The 15,665-nt window shown below is 37.3% G+C and overlaps 1 protein-coding gene and 1 pseudogene across 1 annotated transcript in view; one reads left to right on the forward strand and one right to left on the reverse strand.

The window, feature by feature from the left end:
• The first annotated feature begins 1,313 nt into the window (after nt 1-1,313).
• LOC107722482 (procollagen galactosyltransferase 2-like) lies at nt 1,314-9,610 on the forward strand (annotated as a pseudogene).
• Nucleotides 5,465-15,665, reverse strand: part of LOC107722210 (Krueppel-like factor 9) — a 19,467-nt gene continuing 9,266 nt past the window's right edge. The window contains exons 3-4 of the mRNA XM_016530474.1: nt 10,674-13,979; nt 5,465-5,474 (exon numbers count right to left, since the gene is read on the reverse strand). Of these exons, the coding sequence (XP_016385960.1) occupies nt 13,696-13,979 (284 nt within the window). The 3' untranslated portion in view covers nt 5,465-5,474; nt 10,674-13,695. The remainder of the gene's footprint in view (nt 5,475-10,673; nt 13,980-15,665) is intronic.

The following is a 15,665-nucleotide window of genomic DNA, read 5'->3' on the forward strand; positions in this document are numbered from 1 at the left end:
TCCTGTTAACAAACGTTGGTTTTCACGAGACTCACCGGCGCATGCGCAACGCTGACCTCATACGTCATCCTCCCGGAGCTGCTTCCGTGTACAACTGTTGGCGCAAGCTAGATTAAAGTGATTATTACGTTTTGAATATGGATATTTTTCTTACAAAATAGCATCGATTCGCTACAGAAGCCCCTTTGTTCACCCCCGGAGCCGTGTGAGACACTTTTTTTATAAATGGGTGCTTTTTATTTCAGTTCTTTTGGACTGATGCACTGCAACACCCGCTGAGTGCCATTAAACAGCTTGAAAGATCAAAGACAATATTTAATATAACTCCGACTGGATTCGTCTGAAAGAAGAAAGTCATATACATCTAGGATGACTTGAGGGTGAGTAATGTATGGACTAATTTTCATTTTTGGGTGAACTAACCCTTTAATGACCGAATTTAAATTTTTGGGTGAACTATCCCTTTAACCAACTATGATGCCATTGACACTAAACTTTATGCAGACAGCAAACAGGTATCTGACGCAATGTGATCTGTTTAGCAAATATAGTATGTTAAGTAAATATTTTACAGATGAAGAAAATATGAATACTGTGGTCAGTTTACACATGATAGAAATATTAAGAACAGTATGACATTCGATCAGAAGCATAATTTAAAAGATGTCACTTTCTCCATCTGCTGGTGAGTCTTCATAAATACAACTTTTTGAATACACATTGAGCCAATGTCAACCTATATGGGGGCAAATTGTCAATTTTTGAAAGTTTTCTTTTATTGTTTTTTAACATTTAGACAATAAAACCATCAAACTATATTAGACATTAAACTATAAAACAAAACATTTGATGAAACAAGTGAAAATGGTACCAATACGAAAACATGCACACAACCATTATTATTCCCAACAGAAATTGCAATTTCTGCTCCATTTTTGTGTTGCACCAATTGCCCATATTCGTATTCCAGACCTGAACGTTATGCTTTTTAAATAGCTTTCTTCAAATTATTTTTACATTTTAGCTGAAGGGTTGAATTTTTGCCTCTTAAAAGAGCAAAAACTCATTGAATAAATGGACTTTTCTTTTTATCTATACAATAAATTGGACTGCACTACTAAATGTTTTATTTTTGCTGTGTGCCTTAATTTAGTCATTCATTTGCTTCTAAGTACATGTTATTCTTTACAGTCCATTCTCTGAAATGAGTGTACTTACATTGCATATAGGCAAAGCAAACTCACACCTCCCCAGTCAGTGTCTTCACCTCTCTCACTGGTATACTACGGCATGCTTCTGCACATTCAGGCACTATGACGGACCTGAGATCATCTGGAAAGCTTCTGTTTGGACTCTTGCTGTTAGAGACATGGATTGGCTTTATTCATACACTCATTGACCTGGAGCCTGTTCTGCACGAGACATCTCTACTCAAGCCCAAAGTAGTCATTGCGGTTTTGGCCCGTAACAGTGAACACAGTCTTCCTTATTTTCTGGGATGTATTGAGAGGCTGGATTATCCCAAGGACCGCATTTCTATCTGGTAACTGATTTTTGTGTTATGTTGGGGAAGTATATCCTTTAAAATGTTTCTCAAATTTTATTTTCAAAATACTTTGTGAACTTTAATTCTGAAAAAAAAAAAAGTTTGATTTTAAATCATGGTATGAAAACTTGTATTAATATCAGCCCTTATTATTATATTTATAAAGCTTAACAGGACAGTACATATAGATTGACATTGCCTTAAACTTTGATGAATGTATTTTTATATATCTACACACATTTGAAAGTGCATGATTGCTGATTCATTAAGCATTACATGATTCTAACGTCTTATTGCTGAAAGTTACCATAAAGTGATAGTACTATTATCACACAGTCTAAGATATATAATATATGTGTCAGTGGTTTTGTATTTGAGCTCTGGGCTTTTAATTACATCTTAGTCTGAAATATCCGGGAAAGCTTGAAAAGTAAATATGACAGTGAAATGAAAGAATGTGTGAATGGGTAAAAGGAGAAATTAAGGAAAAAGTGCATGGAGTTGCCACTCCAATAAATATCAAAAATGCGACCAATGATAATATCATCTTATATAATTTATTTTTTATAATAATTTCTGTAATTGCTTTATTTTACTTATAATTATTAATAATGATTAATTTGTTAATAAAATTATTGTTTTAAAATATAATAATAAAATTTGAGATTTGGTTCATTTAGCTGACATGCTTAAGGTCGGACTTGAACAATTATTTGGGACATTGACTACCAAAAGTTTGGGGTCAATAAGATTTTATACTGTTTTTGAAAGAAGTCTCTTTATAACCATTTTTTAAAAATTTAATTTATTCCAATTTATTCCTGTGATGGCAAAGCTGAATTTTCAGCATCATTACTCCAGTTTTCAGTGTTACATGAAACATTTATTATTATCAATGTTGAAAACAGTTATGCTGCTTAATATTTCTGTGGAAACCGTGAAACCTTTTTAGAATTGTTTGATGAATAGAACGTTCAAAACGACAGCATTTATTTGAAATAGAAATCATTTGTATCATTATAAATGTCATAAAACTGCACAGGGACACAACGGCTGAGGATTCAAGTGCAGTAGTTTATTAATTGGATAATCCACAACCGTAGTCAAAACAGGCATGAGGTCAAAAACAACAAGCAGTCCAAACAATGACAGAGTTCAGGGCTGAGGCAAACAGTAACCCAGATAAACAGGCAGAATGTCAAGAACCAGGAAAACAAGAGAACCAGGATAAAAGGCTAAGAACTACAGCTGCGACACATGCAAGACTTTGCAAAGAGTGACTGAAAACACCAGGCTTATATAGGCAGAGGTAATGAGCAACAGGTGAAAACAATCAGGCATGAAGATTCAATGGCAATGGGTGATGGGAAATGCAGTCCAGGATAGAGTGGCAAAGGTATGGGATGGAGTGCCCTCTGGTAGCTTTCAAGGGTACTCCAGCTGGTGATCGTGACAATAAGACCTGGTTTCACAGACAGGGCTTAGACTAAACCAGGATTAGGCCATAGTTCAATTAGGACATTTAAGTAATTTTTATAAATGTGCCTTAGAAAAACATTACTGGTGTGCATCTTGAGACAAAACAAAGGCACTGATATATTTCAAGATCAGTCAGTGCAAGTTTCTTTCAGTTGAAACAGCTCAGACTTAAATTTTAGTCTGGGACTAGGCTTAAGCCGTGTCTGTGAAACCAGGGGTAAAATCACTTTTGATCAATTTAATGCATCCTTGCTGAATACAACTGTTAAAAAAATCTCACTGACCTCAAACTTTTGAACGGTATATATACCGGCATACATCTTTTCTTATGGCAAGAGGATGATGTTGAAAAGCAAAATGCAACAATGGCTAATTCCGGTCCTAACATGGACTTTATGTATAACAATACCGACCACAATATTGACAACACCACTGCAATGCTGCATGAATGGCTGTCACAAATGGAGTGGAGCATTTGTATCATTCAGTACAGCTGCAGACTATGGAGGAAGAGAGGTGAAAACGCATGCACACTACATTACATTTCAAAGCACTATATGTTCTCTTATAGAACTCACTATCTTATGAGTAACATAAAACTTTTAATGATGTACAGAATTGCTATATATTTACCATAAGGGAACCATCATATGTGTCTGTGTAAAGCATTCAGTTCTCATTCAATATATTTTTATAATTATTATGTGGATGAACTGGGCCCTAAGCACTGGAGAGAGTCTCGGTTCTCCCATGTGATGAAGCTGAGGCAGGCTGCACTCACATCGGCCAGAGCACAGTGGGCAGACTACATCCTGGTGAGACTAGCTCTCCTTCTGTACTGATTTTAGGTCAGCTTCCTGTTTGCAGACAGTGATAACCTGCTGACAAACACACAAGTTCTGAATCAACTGATTGCTGAGAATCGGACGCTGGTTGCTCCAATGCTAGAGTCAAGAACACTCTATTCAAACTTTTGGTGTGGAATGACCTCACAGGTACAGGACAGTTCTTGTTACAATGAAATATTCATATGCATACGAATGCAGGAGACCGGTGAGGTTAACAATCAGGTCTCATGGTCATTTGTGTGTCCACCAGTATGCTATTTTCAAATAATAATCGGAATAATACTTCCGGTGTTGTGCTCAATTGTCTTAAGAATGTTATATTGTGTTAAGTTTATAAAAATTAAACTGATAAAACAAGTACAGACCCCACTTTATTGGTATTTAAATAATACAAGCGTCTTGTACATATGGGCACTGTATTAAGCAGCACATAAGCTATTCAATTAAATGTGTTTCTTGTTGCTAAAAGCAACAAGCATCTAATCCAATTTTTCTGCAGTGAAGTAGACCTACCCAAAAATTTCACGATGTGCTTCACTACTTGTCTTTATAAAGCAATTCAGTAAAGAAGTTGATATTGAGTAACTTACATTTTCGACACAACGTTGTTAGTTCCATGGTCTATGTTGCTCCATCAATGAAAAACAATTACAAAGCCAAAGCAGAATCAAGTGTCTGAGCAACACAGGAATTTTTCATTCCTGATTTGAGTTCCTCCTGATAGTGTTTTTGAACAAATCGTTTGACTGATTCAGTAACTCACTCAAAATACAGCTACTTGTCGCCACCTACTGGCGCATCAATGTAACCTGCAGAAAGTGAGTCCCGGTGGACATAGGCGCTGTATTGAGCTAATCCGACCTACTCCTAAACCCAATCCTAAACCTACCCTCACCACGGCGCCTACTAGGGTCACATAATTCGGTGCAACTAACTGTTGTAGCCTATAAAAATTTACTATAAATACTTGACCAACAATAATACTGTGCAACTGAAAAAATGTGTAAAAGATTTTTTTAGAATAGTATTATTGGATTTTATGTGTTGTTTCTCCTTTTGTTTGTATAATGTATACTCTGCTAAATCTATTGCAAATCTTGAAAATTCTTTTTTTTTTCTCGTATTTTTCTTTTCTTTCCCCTGCAGGGGTATTATAAGCGAACACCACAATATAATGTATACTCTGCTAAATCTATTGCAAATCTTGAAAATTCATTTTTTTTCCCGTATTTTTCTTTTCTTTCCCCTGCAGGGGTATTATAAGCGAACACCACATTATGTACCCATTCGGAACTGGAAGCGTATTGGATGTCACCCGGTTCCCATGATTCACTAAACAAAGCTGCGGCACAGTGCTAGTGCAGCCCTGGCCTTTTACCCTGTGCACCATTACTATCTTTGGGCCTTGGATGATATCATGGCTTTTGCATTTTCTGCAAGACAAGCAGGTAACAATTACATTATACTTATTTCTTACATTACATTTTTACTCACGACAGTACAGTACAAAGAGGAACCTGTAGGTTTTATATTTGCTTGAATTTTTTTTTGTTGTATTTCAACTTAATAATGACATGACTTTTTAGATGTTGCATTATTCTCTTTTCAGGTTTGCAGATGTTCATATGTAACAAAGAGCATTATGGGTACCTGCCGCTGCCTTTGAATACAAAGCAGAAGACTCTTGAGGAGGTGGAGAGCTTCAGCCACACTGTCACAGAGGCACTGAGTGTGTATCACTAAATTGGCTTAATGTGAAAAACAATGTGAAGAGTTGACAAGGATTTTTCAGGTCACTCAAAAAGCTAAGGGACTTTATGGTGATGTTTAGTAAATGAGTTCTGAGGTGATGTTAAATACAATACTATTGTGAGTGAATAAACTGTGAAGCAGAGGTGTGGGCATCTATTCACCACTTTCTGTTCTACCTCTACCACAAACACTTCACTGTATGCCTTTCCATATAGTTTTCCCAGGAAAGAGAGAATTTTCACTCCTTTGTGACATATCTCACACGTTCTCTCTGACCCGGTCATTAGATTAGCTTGACTTTGTTTTGAAATCTGCATGTTATAATAATTCATTGTACCATGAAAACATAGTGTAAAGTTCAGAGCTCAAAACTTCATCCCCAATCCAGAAGATCATTTATTGGACTAACACCAGAAGAACTAACAATAAAAGCAATAAAATTAGCAATAAAATCACCGTAAATCTCGTACTGTTCCCACTGTGTTTAGCACCTACAGCTCTGCATGACTTAAGTTTATTTCTCACAAAAGATACCTGATTGTTTCAACCTGATCCTAACAGTTTGTTTTTGTTTTTGCACAGGCTGATTTGTGGTTCTATCACAATTTAACACATTTCCCCCCAGAGAGGCAGTTATTGAAGGATGTGGCAGTTAAAGGGGTCATATGACGTTGCTAAAAATAACATTATTTTGTGTATTTGGTGTAATGAGATGTGTTTATGCAGCTAAAGGTTCAAAAAACACATTATTTTCCACATACTGTACATTACTGTTTCTCCTCTATGGGCAAATTCTTTAAATATAAAAAACGTACTTACAGACTGTGAGTCAGAACAGCCGGCATTGTAGTCTACTCTCCCAGGATCAGGAAACAGTCCTCCATAAAATGCGCTGCACACATCTGAATATTTGGGTTGAACTGTTCTGGAACAGTGTTGTAAATACAACTTAACCACTGAATTGTAGTCGTGTCCTATTTTGGAAGGCCAAACAAACTATTTTCGCTTTCGCAACGAAACACACAGTGTCTTCACAACATGGTGGCGGCGGTGGCAGCAACAATAAAATTTAAGTTACACCTTCTTTCTTTGTGTGAACATTTGGGCGGCGTTATGCCACAGTGGACCTAATAGCAACCATTTTGTGACCAGAACCAGTGAAAGCGTTAAGTGCTCAATCACATTGAAATGGGAAGTAAACAATTGATTAACCATGTAAACAACTGGACCGTCAGTTAAAATTCTTACATTTTTTGATTAAACGCCTTTGAATTATCATTCAAAATATATGATCCAATCAACACCAATTTTTAATCACAACTTTCTTTAAATAAATCACTAACACCAATCACGAATTCCTTTAATTACAATGATCCTCTTTCTACCAGAAAATGTTTCCTTGTGGTTAAAAGACAAATAATCTTAAATTTATCTTTCTCAGTTGACTTCAAAATGGAAATTTCGCATTATCTGCACATTGCTTCCAAACCCAAAGACACCATGGCATTCAATCAGGTATAGATATTGACAACTAAATGTAGCATATTGCAAAAAGTGGCATCTTCAATCTGTGTCAATGCAATACTCTTATCTTCCCCTTTTTTAAGGTCTATTTGATTAATCTAAAGCGTCGAGAAGATCGACGAGATCGTATGCTGCGCTCATTGGAGTTGCTGGGTATAGACGTCACCCTCACCGATGCGGTGGATGGCAAGTATGATACACAATGTCAAATGTCCTTAAACTGTCCTTCTCTATGTAAAGTATATATCTCTATGACACCACATGCCACAGTCAAATATGACTCCTTCCTGTTTCTCCTCTCTATTAAAGCCCTGAATTCAACTCAGCTAAGAGCTTTAGAAATTGAGATGCTCTCTGGTTATAAAGATCCTTACTCTGATCATGTGCTAATTATGGGGGAAAAAATGGTTCTTTTAAGAACTGTTCACTAAAAGGTTCTTTGGGGAACAAAAAATGGTTCTTCCATGGCATCGCTGACAAACCCCCCTTTTGGAACCTTTATTTTTAAGAGTATAATATGAATGTAAAGTGACTTTCAATTCTGTAAACACTAAATTAGTCATTTTATGCACATGCCTTTTTATGTTGTGTTTCGCCCTCAGGTGGTGGAGCTCCAGCAACAGCAGGTGAACCCAACTTCAAGAGCCGCCTGAACTCCATCATGGAGGATGTGAAACAATCAGGCCTCCAGTGGGACTTAATGCGAGTTGTGGTTTTATTATGATCATGAGAACTTGACAGTTCTCTCTTTTGCTTCGAGTCTTCACATGGATCCATCACTATAGCTTCCACAAAGAGGTCGCTGGTCTTTGCATGTATACCCATTCTCTTTTCTGTATTTCCTCTTCTCTTTAAGCTTTGTAAGGCGTAAACGATTGCAAATTAAGCATCCAGAGCACTGGTTGGAGGGAGTGAAGAACCTGGTGATTCCAGATTACTCTTATTGGACACTTGGCTATGTCCCTTCCCTGCAGGGGGCAAAGACGCTTCTGGAGGCCCAGCCGCTCAGCAAGATGCTGCCTGTGGATGAGTTTCTGCAAGTCATGTTTAATAAGCACCACAAGTAAGTGTTGGTAGATGTTGGTAATTAACATTTTTAATGGGACAGGTCACCTAAAAATGAAAATTGTCATAAATTACTCACCATCATGTCATTCCAAACTCGTAAGACTTTTTTTTTTTGGAAACACAAATAAAGATATTTCGAGTAAATCCTGAGAGATTTTTCTATCCCTCCATTAAAATCAATTTTACCAAAACATTAATGCTTCAAAAAGTTCATAAGGAGATTGTAAAAGTAATCTGTACGATTCATCGGTTTAATCCAAGTCTTCTGAAGAGACACAATCGCTTTATATGATGAACACATTTAGATGTGGAGCACATCATGGGAGCACATCAAATATGGTAAACAGAAGCTCAACCGTACTTGATTGACGAGTAAGAACAAACCTCATTTATCGTATTCGATGTGCTCTATGTCCACTATATTGCAAAAAATGTTTTTGAAAGGTGGTTCTAATGCTCACAGGCTGCATTTATTTTGATCAAAAATACATTAAAAACAGTAATACTGTGAAATATTTGTACATTTAAAAATAACCTCTATTTTAATATATAATACTTTTAATATAAGACCGGTAGGGTACATATGTGTGTTCATCAATGTTATTACACGGCTCTGTGGAATACTTGATTCTGATTGGTCAATCGCGCCATCCAGCGGTATGTTATTTCCAGATAACAACCGCCAAATTGAATAACACACCGCTCATCCGGGTACTACTTATATGCTTAACGAGTCACTCCGCTATCGTTGACTGTCTGGCGCCATCTTGTGACTGAAAACACTTAACCACCGCGTGTTACAATGGAAGACTTCAGCATTAATTTCAACATATATGGTAAAAACAAATCTTTTTAGCCATGTAATAAGCGGGATAATGTACATCCAGCCGGTTGTTATCTCAGAATAAACCCCTTCAGGCTGATACAAGACTGTCGGGGTTTATTCGGAGATAACAACCGGCTGGATGTACATTGTCCCTGACTTAATAAATGTATTAATCATATAAAGTGGTCATGTCTCCTCAGAAGACCTGGATTAAAACACGTGATGCATTTTCATTGAGATATATTTGATCACATTTATGAAGAGTTGCACTTACAATAATGACTTTTAAAAAAGAATTTTTCGTTTAACTAACTCTAGTATCCCTTCTGTAGGGACGAATACATGTCTCATTTTAAATGGAGAGACTTGAAAGCTTTCTCTGTATAACCCCTGCCGCTCTTTCGCACGCACTACATTGGGGAACCAGGGTATTTCAGCGACACCGAGACCTCCAGCATCTGGGACGATGAGACTGTGGCCACTGACTGGGACCGCCTTCACATCCGTGGAGATCTAAGAGCCCAACGCCCATCTCTGAGAGCAGCCCGAGAGACCAACTCTGATTAAGCTCTTACAGAATTAATAAAGAACATGTCAAACATCTTAAGAAAAGGTAATCAGATGACAGCTCAAGGAAAGAACCATGGACGTGGAGTCAATCTGGATTTTGTGAATGATAGTGATACAGCTTGCTAAGCATCTGTACCAATTATTAGCACACTAATGTAAGCTAGTGAGGAACACTGAACATGTACAAGACGACCAGATACAATACAAAATACATGTGATTTTTTTTTCCACATTTTGATCAAGGATGATAAAATAAATGCTAATATAGTTAAGTGAAAATTACTCTCAAAATGATGGATTCATGGAATATGCTTCTAAAAAGTTGTCGTCTTTTTTAAAAAAAATTTTTTTTACTATGCTAAACTTAACACACAGAGGAGTTTTTGTCTACATGCAGTGGGGTTGAAAAATCTGGATTCTGATTTTTTTTTTTTTTATTACAAGAAAATGTGAAAGAAAAGAAAACATTTCAGGTCACTAATTAAAAATGCAAAATGCGATCATGTTCACTCTTTGCACAGATAGACACTCTTTGGATCTTTCTTAAATCATGCTGGAAAACATGTGGCTCAAATGCTGCTGTTATTATAGGAATGTTACAACAAACCAAACACTAAGAAATTCTAAAATATATATATTTTTAATATAATTTTTTTAATTTAAATTACGCCTATATAATGTATGTATAACATATATATATATAAATATTATATATATATATATATATATATATATATGGCTGCAAGAATTATATAGGCATATATATAAAATAACTAATATAAAGTATGTGTAAAATGCCAATAACATAAAATGTTGTATTAAATTAGAATGTAGTATTTCAATACTGGTCATAAAAACTGAATACATAATTATTTTAGAATTAGAAAAATGTTTTAGATGAAGTACAGCATGTCACACTGCAATACACAGCTTGATAAAATTGAATGACCTTTTTGTGTCCAGTATGTACTTGAGGAGATTTGATATGAGCTAAAGAAAACTATTACAATCACATAATAATATCGAAGCATTCTCATATAAAGGTAATAAAAAACAAAACACAAAATAATTCTTAATCCATTTATTTATTTATTTTAAAAAGCACTGGAAGGTTTTTTGTATTTGTTGGAGGCAAACAATGAATCAAATCAATTAGTCAAGTCTCATTCCATAAAATAAGAACTAAAAAATATATTTTAAAGCCCACCAAAACAAAAGCATGTAATAAATAAAAAATAAAAATCGCAGAATAATGCAAAACAAAGCAAATGAAAAGAATGCTTAACATTAGGTCCTACTCACGGACAGAGGTTTTCAGCATTATGTGTTATCACCTGAGGAGATACATGGAAGTAGTTGTATTGACAAAACCCATCGGTTCACTGTTATGATACATGTCTGTAGACTGAGACCTCAGGAGATCTCATTAGACATGCTTTAGTGTGATCACTACACGACAATCTGCCAATCAGTGCATAATCATTTTAGTGTGTCAAAACTGATGGACAAGATCTAGATTGTACGCCAAGCAACAAAGCAGTTCTCAATATAAAGTCATCACTCTACATATTCTCAATACATATTCATGATTAAAAGCAGCCGCGCTCACACACACGCCTTAATTCACTTGAGTTTGACCCGCAGAGATCGGATGCCTCGAACACAGCAAATGATGCAGCATTTTTCCCGAAGGAACTATAGAATATGCATTTTCTCCGCTATACGATTGCTAAGCTATCCTAAACTATGTTTTGCATACTATGTAGACATCTACAGTACGTAAACCAATACAAAGCATAAGAAACTAGAATTTCCAGTACATCAAACCAAATACAAAAAAAGAATAACTGAAATTAAAAGACCACAAAACACACAAACAGTAGTGCGGGGGGGGGGGGAAGAAAAAGAAAGACTTGATCCAGTGGTTTGTGATGGCTGTCCAGAATACTAGCTGCAAATGTGTCGTGTATAATGGGAGGGGTATCAAATGCAAGGTTGAATCCGGACTGCTAAAAGAGGGCATTGTGAGGGAAAAAAATCAAAAGACACAATCACAAAGGTGTCAGTCAATCGAGAATCCCACACAAAGCCCACCGCAGCCTAACACAGTGTACCATTGATCGGTCAACAGATCCACAGACGACTCGCTACAGGAAAACAACTACTAAAAGAAAGTCCCGGCCAAACATAAAACATTTAATTAGCTACAGAACAAACACAGAGTCTTATATACTATTCTGGTTCGGTTTGTTATAGTGGTTGAGATCTTATCAGTTGTCATCGCGCTTTAGGTTACTGCCAGCAGTTACTTAAAGCACTCTGAATATTGCAGGATTCGAAAATGGTACAATGAACCATTAAAACACAGCTGTAGTTTTGATACCAGACACACTGCGATCAGATATTTCGTATCTGTTGCACTCCAAATGTAAAGCAAAATACAAACTAAAGTGAAAAGTTCACAAAAATCAAGTCCATTTTCCTCACACGAAGGTGCACGTTTAGACGAATGTATTGATTTATTGTGACAGGTCTTTATCCCCTTCCACAGTGTTGGTTTAGTTGAGCACCATGCGGTAGCATGTAATACAGTGAAACCCATCACACTAGCAGACGACTAGCATCGTTAACAATACCAGTAAGAAAAAAAGTGCAATATCGCATGTGTATTTCTTTAGTTGAGAAGAACGACGCCTGACAGCATACCTGTAGAAAATATCCGACCGTAAACAATGGTGCAAAACAAGTCAAAGGATTTTAAGGCTTTCTGAGTTTCCTGATGTGTTTTTTGGTTCTCTGAGATAGTTGTAAGAGGTCCGCGGGCGGGACAGTTTTGGAGAGAAATCGTTTCCCGGGCTCTCCCGCGTGAATATACACGCATACAAACGCGACGCGCAAACATTCGCACACAAGCAGCACTATTCTATTCAAGCGTGTACTGTCACCCCTAACATAAGGTGTATTACTTCTAGTAGTTCATATTATAACATCTTTACCATCGAAGCTACAAGCATAGATATTTATCTACACGTATCCACATTACTATTAAACCAACATGTCAACATTACATGGACAAACAAAAGCGGAAAACAATAATAATAATAAATGCATGGTCTAATAATACTAATTAATAAAAAAACTACTATTGTACTTGCCATGCTGATACTGCTAATGGGAAAAAAAAGGAAATAGGCACAAAAGTAAATTAAGATGACAATAACTTATTACAATTTCAGTAGGGAAAGCTATGTGGAAATGCGGCATTAGAGGCAGTGCTTCTACCTAGAAGGAACTCACTGGCCGTTTTGATTTGATCGTTGTTTGGTTTCGAAGAGTGTCAAGAATCATATTCATTTAAGGATGAACTTGACATCACAACTTAAAAGGTTTAGCAAAGCCAACGAGGTTTAAGAATGCATAAAGTCACTGCACGTGACAAATTCATGAGTAACACACAAAAACTTTGTGATAATTGTGAAAATGTATCTGGTTATTGCGTTCTACAGCATGTGTGGACAAGCAAAACCAGAGAGGGTTTGTACAAAAAAAGACATGACAAAGGTTGTGTGAAGTCTCTGACGATTGATGGAACGACTGTAAAAAGACAAAGAACGAGTAAACTTTCCCTTAAACTGTGACGCATCCTTTCGGAGATTCGAAAACATGGCTGACAAGTGATACAACAAGATGGCCGATGGAAAATATTGTGCTACCGCTGATGGCCATTTTGTTCGCATGCATCCAAAAAAGTGTTTTACAGTATTTCAAAAAAATCTATTCCACCCAACCCAAGCAATTTAAGACCAGTGTTGCGTTCGGCATCACTTGTCGGCCATGTGATCATTTAATCACGCAACTCGGGAATGTGCTTGAGCGTTTGAGTCTCCTTCACCCGTTTTGGTTGTCATTGGTTGGGCGAAGGGGTTCGGAGGAAGACATGGTGAAGTTCTTAATTTTTGGCCTGTGGAAGTGAAGACTGAGCTTAAAAGGATCCCAGCATGCACGGCGATCGAGTCAAGCTCCGGTGTCTGACAGAGACGGTGGTCACAGTGCAGAAGGCGGGGGTCCCGGTGAGGGGGCGTCTACATGGCAGTGCTGGTGTACTCTGAGGACGAGGTGGCGGCGGTGGTGGACTGGGTCGAGGCGGATCCCTGAGCCGAACCTTTGCGGTTGATCATGGAGGGGTGGAAGCTGGGGTGCCGGCGGGCGTGCTTGATGAGGTGGTCGCTGCGCATGAAACGCTTGTCGCAGAGTGGGCACAGGAAGCGTTTCTCGCCAGTGTGGGTACGCAGATGTCGGGCCAACTCGTCAGAACGGGCGAACTTCTTTTCGCAGTCGGGCCAGGTGCACGGAAAGGGCCTCTCACCTAGACAAAAAACATGAACGATCCACAACTCATGAGACGACATTTTGTATGAAATACACAAGCGCACTATAAAAGTCGGCAATGGCTTGGCACCTGCACTATCTACCGTTTTAGATATAAAGATATAATTGATGAACCTCAGACAGCAACTTTACTAGTTTTCCGTAGAGTACTTACTACTGTACTAATTTTTCATTAGCATAGTTGCTATTGCTTTGTGAGTTAACAAACACTAGTGTTTTTCAATGTACTAGAAAGTATACCACTTAGTGTTGTCAATAATATATCTGCTCATAGACGGATCAGCTGATAGACGAGGGTTTCAAACACTCCCGTGTGCATCTGCGTAAGCGCTCTGTGTAGAGCCTGAAGCGATGATCATTGTAGCCTATCACAGACATATCTGTTGAGCGCGTGAACACAATGGCCAATCAGAGGTATTTAAGAATTCGCTCAACAGTGCTCAAAATGCTAGCGGGAAATGCTGTTATCGTCACAATTTTAACATTTCACTACCAACATCTGTACTTTTGACAACACTAATACCACTGTACTGGTTAGGGTTGCAAAAAGGTGGAAAATTTCCAGTAGCCCCTCACTGCAGAACACAAGATCCAGGGGGCGTGGTTGGATCCACATCTAGGGGGTGGTGATTGTTGGAAAGTTTCTGGAAATGTTCCACCCCTTTGCAACCCTAGTACTGGTACACGCAGACTTCTCCACTATTCTGTTCACACTGTAAAAAAGACCTGATGAATGGGGGGTGGGGGCTATCAGACTCTGATGCTGGATGACAAAATTATTTTATACATTTCATAAACTGGACAGTACATTGTGCTTGGTATAAGTGTAGTATATCATTTGGGACTCAACTTTTGTGTTCTAAGCTGTGTTCCAATTGACAAGGCCACTACGAAGTGTTCACTGCTCCCTGAGCACTGGATATCTTTTGAAGTCCACTTTACTTGAAAAAAAATAATGTGTCATTTAGAACACATTTCAGTGTCGTCATATACAGGCGAAACTTGAGTTGTGCATATTAGATGTGTTTGAGGTATGACAACATTAAATACTTCTGTAAATAAATACAAATTACCATACGTTCATGTAATAAATGTAAATTTATTATTAATTTAATCAAAATAAATGGTTTTATTTTAAAGTGCTAAACGGAACGATAATGGTCTGTTGTAATGCTTAATATGAAAATAAGTGCAATTTAGTTATATTAGATGTGTTTTTTTTTTCAATCTTTTTTTGTCTTTTGTCCATAATCACAATAGTTACATTAAATGTTGCCTCTTGTGCACTTTATACCTGTAAACAACCGTGTACAAACCACACCTTGGACTAATTCAACTCAATAATAACTCCAGAGCCTCAACTTGCCTTTATTTTATTCAAACTTCTTTAAGTGCTAAAGTGATGTGCGGGTAAAGGTGGGTAAAGGAGGTGGGTAAATTTCCCTCTTCACTAGGGTTGGGTACTGTTCACATTTTAACCGGTACGGTATCGGTACCTGAATTTTGGTGCCGGTACCCAACGGTACCTTTTTTCGGTACTTTACTCTCTGTGTAATTACAAAAACATTTATTTCAGTGAAAAAATAAGTCCAAAAGTCTCAATTTCAACATTTTGAACAATAGGACAAACTTTTTGTTTCTTTCTTTTTTTTCTTTTTTCCCA

This window comes from Sinocyclocheilus rhinocerous, unplaced genomic scaffold (assembly GCF_001515625.1).
Source record: "Sinocyclocheilus rhinocerous isolate Xijiao unplaced genomic scaffold, SAMN03320098_v1.1 scaffold161, whole genome shotgun sequence".
Taxonomy (NCBI): Eukaryota; Metazoa; Chordata; class Actinopteri; order Cypriniformes; family Cyprinidae; genus Sinocyclocheilus; species Sinocyclocheilus rhinocerous.